Here is an 11396-nt window from a genome sequence, read left to right on the forward strand (position 1 = left end):
TCAGCATTTGACTTGAATTATCTTTTGGATGAGGATATGGTGATAATTCCTAACATATTTCATAACACTTATAATCTCCTACTTATGTTAGGAAAACTAACATACATCCCCTACTTCTTTAAGGAATCCATCGTTGTGCATTATGGTATATTCATTAATCGTATACCGCACATTAAAATTATTAGATGGAATAATTGGTTTCCGACCTTGAACCAATTAAGAGGGAAGAAATAATCATAATTTATTGGTCTAATGCATACAAATGCTATTGCAATATATCGTATTTCAGACCAATACATTAAGTTTTGCTCTCATTAACAATGGTTTAGATATTTATCGAAGATATTCAATGCTAAACCATCATCATCAAGATGAATTATCTTAATTACACAATCTGAAAATTATGTTCAATTTATATTGAACAAGTAACTTTATGAATGTCAAACGTAGGTTGACCATGAATGTACATGTGATCATCTTATTGATGCATCTTTTCAACATATCACATGATAGGTGACCGGACCCTTATTCACCTTTTATAATTTTTAGATTTGAGGGGATCTAATCCCAATATTAGTTGGTTCAACCAACTTGTCATGAGAACAAACAACATAAACAATTCTTGAAGAATCTTCTAGTTCTTCAATACATGCACATCTTCAAGGTTCATATCAATTTATGAACTTTTATTCTAGTAAACTCCAAGTTTACCATGACATGTACTTTTTCTTTGGTAGATTTCTGATTTACTATTACACGAATAAATTTCAGATTTACTACTTCAGAAGTAGATTTTAAAATTATTCAACCTCTTTCGGAGGTGAGTTGTGATCAAGTGCACGTTTGCATTAATAAGTTTCTCATTTCACAGGAATGGAATATAATCGTGCCTTAAGTCTATCAAATTATGATAGCTTATAACCTCTTTCAAGATTTTGCTACTTCAGAAGCAAATCAAGGCATACATATAATGTAGAGAATTTTTCTCTAGCATATCTTATAATCATATAAGCGTGTGAAAATATCATCACTTTTGATGATCATTATCATATTGTCTGAAAATATCATCACTTTTGATGATCATTATCATATTGTCCTTCCACGCATATATTCGTGCATTCAATCACTTGTCTTTTTTCAGACATATTATGCACTGCTATCACATACGCCTTAAGAATGAAGTAAGTTGTCATGTTTTAGACTTATCATATATTGCTACCACATTCACTTCATGGAATGGACCATATTCAATGGGTCGACTTTCATAACTTTTCATCAAATACCCATTATTTTGCCTTAACCATCATAATATATCAATATGGTGCATTGAGATTCAAACTCAACGTCTTATCCATATAAAGACGTCTTAGGCATAAATCGATGGGACTTGAGCCCAACATATTATCATCTCTTTTGATAATATTGTTCTTGAGAAATAAATTCAAAATATAAATGGTTCTAAACCAATTATTTTTCCTCAAATCCAACAATAATTATATTATTAGTAGCAAAAGACAGATAACATAAGAAATTACTAACCTTGAAATTACCTTTAGATTTATAATCTCACCTTATTTGGTAGAATCTCGTGTTGATAATCTAAATTAGTTAGAGACTCGAAAAGTTATGTAGCCTCGTACGAACAAATCTCAATTGGTAAGAGACTTCGTGCTGATAACGTGTTATAAAACAATAAAGAACAAAGAAGAAGAGTAGAGAGAATAGATAGAGTAATTCTTATTTCTTCTCTTGAGGGATGAGAGACCATAAGATTGTAAATACGATGAACAAAACCCCTTTATTTATAGGGGAAATTTACTCCTAGTTTGAGTAAAAGACGGATGCTTCAAATCCTAATAGATATCAAAGTAGATCTTGATAGACATTCACTATAATGTAAATATATTTATAACAAAAATTATAGTTTATAAGTAGTCAAACTATCAATACGGCCATGCGGCCAGGAGTTTGTATGTTCAAGCTTCGAAATCAAACTCTTGCAGAAATGCAAGGTAAAGTTGTGTACAATAGATTATTGTGATCGTGTTCTTTTCTATATTTTACGCGTAATGAAAGCTTTAGTGCACCAAGTTGTTCCTCTTTAGTCAATGTATTGGTATAATTGATAGGATAGGACTCTCACTGGCCGTTTCCTTAGCCAATTTGGTTGGCAATATTTTGTGAAAAAATAACATAAGCATACACCTAAATTTATCATATTTACACAAATTTTCATCTTTACAAAATAATTACAAAAATTGCAACTAATTATGTATTTTTGTTGGATGTATCAGAAGCTAATTATATATTTCGACAAATCCAAAATGAAAAAAAAATGTACTGACAGTTATTAATGTATTTTTATAAAGGAACAACTGTATCTTCATTGAATATATTGGGAGCTGATTATGTATCGCGACAAATTTAAAATTAAGATTGTAGTAATTATATAAAATATTGAAATTTTCTATAATTAAGCTTAAAACTGTCGGAATTCATGATGTTTAGCCATGTTTTGCATCAAATGGGTAGTTGTACCCTTGGCCCCAAAGGAAGAAGGGATATTTGGGTTAATTAGCCCATGCAATGAGACCCAATTTTGGGCAACTCAGCTCCCAGTCTTTACCATTTCAGCCCATTGGACTACTACAAGTAACCCGACTCTACACAAGTCACATTTCAACAAACAAAAATAAACGCACAAAACACATCTTCTTTTCTAGAAACCTCTGTAAAACCCCTAATGGCCTTGCGTGCAGCAGCGACGGCAACAACAACGGCGGCGGTGGCACCGCGAGGTTTACGAGCACTACTATCTACTTTCTCCTCAAACTTTGCATTCAATCCGCCATCATCAAAACAAGTTGAAAAGCCGCCACCAGCTGAACCATCCACCAATCTCTTCGTTTCTGGTATTTTCCTTCTTCCTATTTACTTATCATTTCTCCTCATATTTTATACTCTCTCCGTCCTGTCCACCATTGACTTAACACATAGGCTAAGAAATAGTAAATGATAAAGAGTAATTGAATATAGGGGTATCAAGTTGCAACAATTATAGGGGTATCAAGTTGTTGAGTCATGCTATGAAGGTTTCGGAAAGGTTGATAGAGTTGAGGCTAAAGAAGATTGTGATTATTTTCGAGAATCAGTTCGATTTTATGCTGAGATCATTCACCTCGTGAGGAGGTTAGTGGAGCAGTTCAGAGAGAGGAGGAAGGACATGCATATGATGTTTATCGACCTCGAGAAGGTGTTTGATAAAATTCCATGGAGATTCTGTGGAGGTGCTTGGAGGCTAGAGGTGTGCTCGGGGCATACACTAGGTCAATTCGGTACATGTATGACGGAACGAAGTCTCGTGTGAGGATGGTAGGAGGAGATTTAGAGTACTTTCCTGTTTTGACAGGGTTGCACCATGGATCGTCTTTTAGCCTGTTTTTATTTGCCTTGGTGAGGGATGTTTTGACGCAACGTTTTCAAGTGGAGGTGCCTTGGTGTATGTTATTTGATGATGATGTTGTCCTAATTGACAAGACTTGGGGAGGAGTTAATGATAAGTTGTAGGTTTAGCGACAGCCGACAGACGCTAGAATCTAAAGAGTTTAGGTTGAGCAGGACTAAGATGAAGTACTTTGAATGCAAGTTCATTGATTCGACGCATGAGGCTGACGTGGTAATGGAGTTGTATTCTCAGGCCATACGGAAGAGGGATAGTTTCAAATATCTTGGGGCTATGATTCAGGGGAATAGGGAGATTGCTGAGGATGTCATGCACTGTATTGGTGCGGGGTGGTTGAAGTGGAGACACGCTTCGGGAGTCTTGTGTGATAAAAAGGGGTCCCCTCAACTTAAAGGTAAGTTCTATAGAGTGATGGTCCTACCAGCTATGTCGTATGGAGCGGAGTGTTGCCTGTTAAGAACTCCCACATTCAAAAGTTGAAGGTGGCAGAGATGATGCTGTTGAGATGGATGTGTGAACTTATAAGGAGAGAGTTAGAAATGAGGTTATTCGAGAGAAGGTGGGAGTGACTTCGGTGGAAGACAAAGGTGCGGGATGTGAGGTAGCGATGGTTCGGGCATGTGATGAAGAGGTGCATAAAGGCTCCAATACGGAGGTGTGAGAGGCTAGCTATGGATGGTTTTAGGCGGGGTAGGTAGGCCGAATATTGGAGGGGGGTGATTAGGCATGACATGGAGCGGTTACAACTTAAGGAGTTCATGACCTTGATAGGAAGGTGTGGAGGACGGGAATTAGGTAGAGGGTCAGTGGGTAAGAGTGCGTCTGTAATTGTAATAGTGTAATTGTAATAGTAAGGAGGAGGGCTTTGTTTGTATCTGTTCCTTTAGTTTCTTGTTCGTAGTGTTGTGATGATGTTTGTGATCTCGCATAGATAGTTTATAGTATTACTCTGTCGGTGTCTTGTTTCTTTTGTTATCTTTCGATGTGTTATCCCATTTTGGTGTTTATTTTTATGTTCTTTGTTTATTTTAGAGCATGAAAATCATCCTGACTAAACAAGGAGATATTGTTGCATAATATGATTGTTAACATTTGTATATCCTTAGCAATCTAAGATTCCTCGTGATCAGACATGTTAATAATACTATCTAATATTTGCAAATGCTTCTTAAGAAGCATAAAAACTTTCCGGGAATATGCTTAATCAATTGTAGTGTAACTAACATTGCATTAATATTTATCGGAGAGGTGTCACATAAGAAATAAAACTAATCATCTTTTTTCTGTTTCTCCCTCCGTTTCAATTTGTCTTACTTTCCTATTTACACTCTTTTAAAAAGAATGCATCTTTCCTTATTTGGCAACTATTCAATCCTAACTTTCCAAATGAAATATTTAAGAGATAAGATTAAAAGGCATTTTGGTACGTTCTACATATCTTTAATTTATAACCAAAAGATTAAAAAGTCTTTTTAACTTTCTTAAACTCTGCATTTCAAACTAATTGAAACGGAGGGAGTAATAGATAGTATGTTCAGTTCTTGATTGTATAGGTGCTTAACGAAATTAGTTTAGGTGAAAGCGAGACCCTTTCTAGAATATAAGCCATTGAATCAAAAATTTTGATGCTTACATTTGAATTGCAGTGCTGAGCTTTAATTAACTCTCTTGGAAATTCCTCGCTCAACTTCTTGATTACCAATATATTTCCGTCAATGCTTTTTCGTATTGTCAATGATTAAAGTTGAGAAGTAGTTCTTAGTTTACCAATTAGAATTGGGTGGTCAAAGCTCGTCTCTTTGATAAGTTGTGTCACATTGGTTGATTTTTTCCAATGGAGATTTGCATAATCTAAAACCTCCAGGTTCTATAATTTTTCGAGAAACATTTTTTCTTTTGGGGAAGAGTTCAATTTCTATTACACATTCTTTTTAGTATTCTAAAAAACTTGTATGCTAGTTGCCTTTAATTTCTGTTCAGCTGTATGTAATGGACGTTGGAACATTTGAAGCTCGTCTCAAATTGGTTATGTTTAATGTCATCGGAATCCTGAACTTATTTTTTTGATCGTCTTATTTCCAGGGCTAAGCAAACGTACTACCTCAGAAGGGCTCCGTGAAGCCTTTGTAAAATTTGGCAAAGTAGACCATGGTATGTTTTACTTGTTCTCATGCTCACAAATTATGATAACGATACATTTTAAAGGAAGTATATTGATTATATTATTTTTGTTTCTTTCAGCCAGAGTGGTGACTGATCGAGTATCTGGTTATTCCAAAGGTTATGGGTTTGTTAGATATGCGACCTTGGAAGATGCTGAAGCTGGTATAAAGGGCATGGATGGCCAGGTGAGTTGTGATACTGACACCAATGTACATCTTTTTCCATTTAAGGGAAATTTACTTGATGGCCTTAATATTGTCGGCAAAGCTATGCTTATTGAAAATACTCTTTATCTTCTGTCGAAATTGTGGTAAGCTTGAATATACTACTGGGAAACACGGCAACATTGAAATGCAAAGGGAATAGTGAAATGATGAGAAATTTTTTACACGACCTCACATTTATTACTAACTTTAGATCAAGAATCCTTCAAACCAGAACAGAATAACATATTGTTAAACCTTTTCTTTGAGCATTAGTCAGTTTCTTAAAGTATATCATTCATGTTTCAGTAATTGTTATCTGTAAATATGCAATGTCTTATGTAGAATATACGTCTTCATATTTATCAAACCAAGATTGGAAGATTGAATTTGATAATGCCCTCACCTTGTTTATATTTGGAATTGCATATAGTCATGGATGTTTTGGTAAATATTATGTCAGAACGCGTTATGGTGAACTTCTTTTGTGCTTCTAAGTTTTAAAAGCATGAAATTTAGCCTGTGGTTGATTTGTGGTTTTATTCAAAAGAGAGTACGCAATATGAGGCTGGATGCCAAAGAAATAGTTTTGCATGTTTTCTCAGAATCATAAAGTTCAGATATACTTATTGCACCACTGTGCATCAGCATGCACGAAGGGTTTTCAACTTAGCATTTGAGTGTTGAACTTGTTCTTTTTGCTTTTTTTAGTTGGAGCCATCACTGAATGTAGTTTCTGAAAGAGAAATGAAAATCGACGTTCTTATCAAAGAAACGGTATTGCACATAATATTTAATATTTCACCATGTGTTGAAGTCTGTTGTTTTTGCCAATTTTAAGAATTCCTTTTGACAATCATGTTCCACAGTCCACAGCAACTGTAACCTTAACTTGTGTATGACGTAGGTCTTAACTTGCATCAGAGAACGAGAGAGTTAGTAGTTTCCGGAGGTCCTGTGGATCTTTCATCATAATGGCTGAATTTTGTGGAAAAATTTTATCAGAACTAGCTTGGCGCAGTGACAGGGATAGGAACTTCCCATTAAGGAGATTTGAAAAAATGATGTGTGTTGTGTCTGCACAATTAAAATATTTATATAAACGTTTACACACAAAAAGTTTTTTCACTACATATGCTTTTGACGAGGGGAATTCAGTTGAACTCCCTTCAATAAAGGTGATTCCAGTGGTTTGGTGGTGTACTTTCCTGTTTTTTTATCACCATTTTGATTCTTAAATTGCCAAAGCGCCGATAATGAGATTCACTAAAGTGCTCTTGAAAGATATTTGGTTCCTGAAAGATTAAAGTTAAGTCATGCTTGTCTGTTTCCTCATCTGTTTTGTAGTTTCTTGATGGATGGGTTATCTTTGCCGAGTATGCAAGACCAAGACCACCACCTCCCTCGATGCAGAACGATAATACAGTACCTGGATATGGCAATTACAATTCACCATCATATGGCAGGCAATAAGATGTAAACTGAGCAGTTCATTGCGATTTAAGTAACGTTTTCAACCTTACAAGGAAGGAGTTTGGATCGTAGCACACTGCATTGGTGTATACTAAGCTGTCACTCATTTTTTCAGAAGTCAAATCATCTCGGCCTTCATGATAAGCATACATTAATAGAATCTGTTATAGATAAAACTCAGATATGATATGTTCACATTTCCTTTTCAGTAATTTGCTAAGTTCTCAGAAAAAACTTGATTTATTTTTCAGCATTTGTGTTTTGGTAGTACTCATTTTGGCTTTTGCTACTTTCTGTTGAGCGCAAACAGTCTTTCTATTTTGTGTTCATTTGGGTATTGATTGAAGTTATTGAGTGTGAAGAAGACTGACTTTGACATAGAGATTAGGATAGGATAGCATGTGCTTTCTCTTTATCAAAGTTGTTAAAGAGTTCCAATTTACATCTCTGTGTGAATAAATATCTGTGGAGAAGTAGGACACGCAAGTTTTTAAAATTAAATGTTGGTCTCTTTCAAAAACCTATATGATTGTAGGGGAAATTTAATGTTGTTTTCTTGTCCCTTGCTACTACACCTTTCTTCCTGTTTATTCATTGTTTCCAGCACCATGATTGGACTTCCGTTTAATCCTAATTACTTCGTTCGTCTTAATTTGTTTGTCTGGTTTAGCTTGACATAGAGTTCAAGTGAAAGCTTTTGGTTTTACTGTTTTAAATTTAAAACAAATGTTGAATGTATCAAATGTCTACTAATCTCTTGTTGTTAATCTTATTATGTGAAAAGTTGAAATTAAAGAGTTGCTAATATTATGTGAAAAGTTGAAATTAAAGAGTTGCTAAAAAAAGAAAGGTAGAGATCTTTCTTTTCTGACGGATTTAAAAGAAAAAAATATTGAAACAAAGAGGTACTCAAGGGTGTGGTAGTGATCAAGTAAATAGTTCGAAATTATAAGGTTTGATATCCTGTTTTTCTCCTATTTCTTGTTTAGATTGTTTTATTTTGAGCCAAGATTTTATCAAAAACACTCTTTATCTCACATATGAGGTAATGGTATGGGCTGCATACATTTACCATTTCTTGTTTAGATTATTTTATTTTGAGCCAAGATTTTATCGGAAACAGTTTCTCTATCTCACATATGAGGTAATGGTATGGACAGATCTCACTTGGTGGGAATATACTGGGTATATCGTTGTTGCTGTTGAAGTTATAAGGTTTCAGGTTTAAATTTCAATGGAGATGAAAAACAATGAGTGATTTCTTCTTCTTTGTTTAACTCTTAATAGATAAAGTTATTTGTATCTGTTACTAGTCGGAACTAGCAAATATTTCGACGAATTAAATTAATCAAAGTTGATTCCTAAAAAAAATTGTAACGCAGGGAGTAGTGCTACTGTTCACAGGTGGCTAAATATGATCCATTTTGTTAGAATGTATGAAGCAGGATGTTGCCTTCATCACAAGTAAACTTGATGTGTGCCATTTGAGAGTAACTAATCGTTTCTGAATTTCTCATTTAATGAAAAACCCAAGTGTTTTGCTCCATTTTAAACCACGTGGCACTTGTAACAAAGTACAATCATTGTCTACCATGGTGTGTCATTGTGATTGATAGCTATGGCCTATGGGTGTTCAGTAAATTACTAAAGTTTGATTATTGTTTCGTCTCAATTTATATGATACACTTAGCTAAAAACAAAGTATAAAAAAGAAAAACTTTTATTCTAAAATAAGTCATGTTATTTAAGTGACTATAAATAATTGAATAGATAAACCGAAAAGTTTAAAATTAAATTATTTTTAACATAGAAAAATATCTTCTTTACAGGGATAAATTAAACAACACACACGCGAAGGAGTATGAGCATTACTTACTCGATAGTTTTAAGGGAAAAAGTTTCAAAATATATCAAAATTTCAGTGAAATTTGCTGTAATACGTCTTAATTTTGTGAGGGTTCTATGATCCCTTTAGATTATTTTTACAGTATTTTTATGACATATATTTGCTTAGCTGGACCTCTTTAGACCCTTATGTGCATGTATTCACACAGTGGTCTTGCTGACAAATTATATACCGTCTAAAGGGTCGTAGGACCCCACAAAATTAAGGCATGTTAAAATAAATTTCACCAAAATTTATGTATATTTCGGGTCGTTCTCCCTAGTTGTAACGTCTGTATGTGCGTGGTGTGGCACATAGTTGTCTAATATAGCAGCTAATTATGTGTAGACTGGGTTGCGACATGTAGGGCTGTGCAAAAATCGAACCGACCGATAAATTAAACCGATAAAAATGTTATTGGGTTATTGGTATTGGGTTATCGGGTTAACGGTTTTTTATTGGTTTTATAAAAAATTTTATTGGGTAAACGGTTCGGTATCGATTTTAGCTTATTGGGTTATCGGTTAAACCGATAATCCAATAAGGATACACTAAGTTATTGTTTTATCCATATTTATGTTATATATTTAAATCTCTCTCTCTTTATCTATCTATCTATCTATCTATCTATCTATCTATCTATATATGTGTGTATGTATATAGATTATATGCACTACTAATTCATAATTCAGTGATTCACAAAGTATTAACCTATTCAGGACAACAAAGGAACAATATAAAGTTAGGCTATTATCGTAATAAAAAGCTTGAAGCATTTATAGCTTCCAACAATTAAGATTCAACTTTTTTCCGAACTAGCATTCAGTTCAAGTTTGAATATTCTTGTAAACTAAAATGCATTGCATAGGTTTTGATGGTAATTAAGATTTCATTTTTTTTTATGTCAGTTGTTACTATCTCTATTTTATAAGTATTTTCTTATTGGTTAAACCGGAAACCGAACCGTTAAGAACCAAAAACCGATTAATCGAAACCGATAAGAAAATATCTTATTGGTTGATTATTGATTTTACATATTTAAAAATCGAAAATCGATAAAACCGTCACCCCTAGCGATAAATCGAACCAATAACATGTAAAACCGAACCGAACCAACAGATGCTCACCCCTAGCGACATGTCCACAACAATTTATGTGGTACAGTTAAATTTTCTTTCAGATGGTAAAAGCTTTAAGTTTTTTTGAATATAATTTATATATTTAAATAATACGGGAATATTATTATAAATTACTAATTAACAATTTTAAATACAAAAATTTTTGATTGATTAATAATTTAATTAACTCTCGAAATTATAGGTGCACAATTGAAACTGAGCGAGTAAAAATAATAAAAGAAGCATTTCTATTATATGGAAGATGTGATTTCGACCACCTCACATGCAATTACCAAAAAATCCCTCCACTCTCACTTAATTACATACCATGCCCCAATATATAATAATTTCACTGTTTCATCATAATGGTTTAAATATTTAATATATTCTATTAATTTATATTAATTAACTATAACTACACATTGGAAGTAAATTTTTTTATTTATTTAATTGGCTATCATATTCAAAACTAATTTGTTACCATGAATCACAATAATTAATAACTTAAAATATTTAAAAAACATATAGAAATTTTATTGACTCTCATTACATTAGCAATGCCACATAAAATGAGATAAAAGAAAAAGTACTGCAAATCTTAATAATTAACAACTTAAAATATTTAAAAGATATAAAAAATTTTTAATTGATTCTCAAAATTGTATCGAAGCCACACAAATTGGAACACAAGGAGTAAATATATTATTTGATAATTACGTAAAAATTATTATAAATTACAATAATTAACAAGTTTAAATACTTTTTTAAAAATAGATAAAAATTCTATTCAACTCTCACAATTTTATCGGTGCACCATAAATCATGACAAAATAAAAAATTATCTTAATTAATTACAACTAAATATTTAGAATAAATCAATTTTATTATTTTAATTGAATTTTATATATAAAATTAATTAATTAATTAATTTATTTTAGTAAATTTAAATTTTAAAATTATTTTTTTCTTGTATAGAAATACTAATATTTAAACTTAACTTTAAATTTTTAAAGTACAAAATTAATAAATTTAATTTAATAAAATAAATTCCTAATGAATAATTTCTTAGAATTTTTATTGGGTCAATACGT

The 11396-nt window shown here is 32.7% G+C and overlaps 1 protein-coding gene across 1 annotated transcript; it reads left to right on the forward strand.

Moving 5' to 3' along the window:
* The first annotated feature begins 2632 nt into the window (after window positions 1–2632).
* Window positions 2633–7552, forward strand: LOC107878733 (organelle RRM domain-containing protein 2, mitochondrial). The gene is made up of 4 exons (XM_016725837.2): window positions 2633–2912; window positions 5546–5614; window positions 5705–5811; window positions 7177–7552. The coding sequence occupies exons 1-4, from the start codon at window positions 2744–2746 to the stop codon at window positions 7300–7302; spliced, it is 471 nt and encodes a 156-aa protein (XP_016581323.1). The 5' UTR covers window positions 2633–2743; the 3' UTR covers window positions 7303–7552.
* The last annotated feature ends 3844 nt before the right edge of the window (window positions 7553–11396 follow it).

Source organism: Capsicum annuum, chromosome 7 (genome assembly GCF_002878395.1).
Source record: "Capsicum annuum cultivar UCD-10X-F1 chromosome 7, UCD10Xv1.1, whole genome shotgun sequence".
NCBI classification, from domain to species: Eukaryota; Viridiplantae; Streptophyta; class Magnoliopsida; order Solanales; family Solanaceae; genus Capsicum; species Capsicum annuum.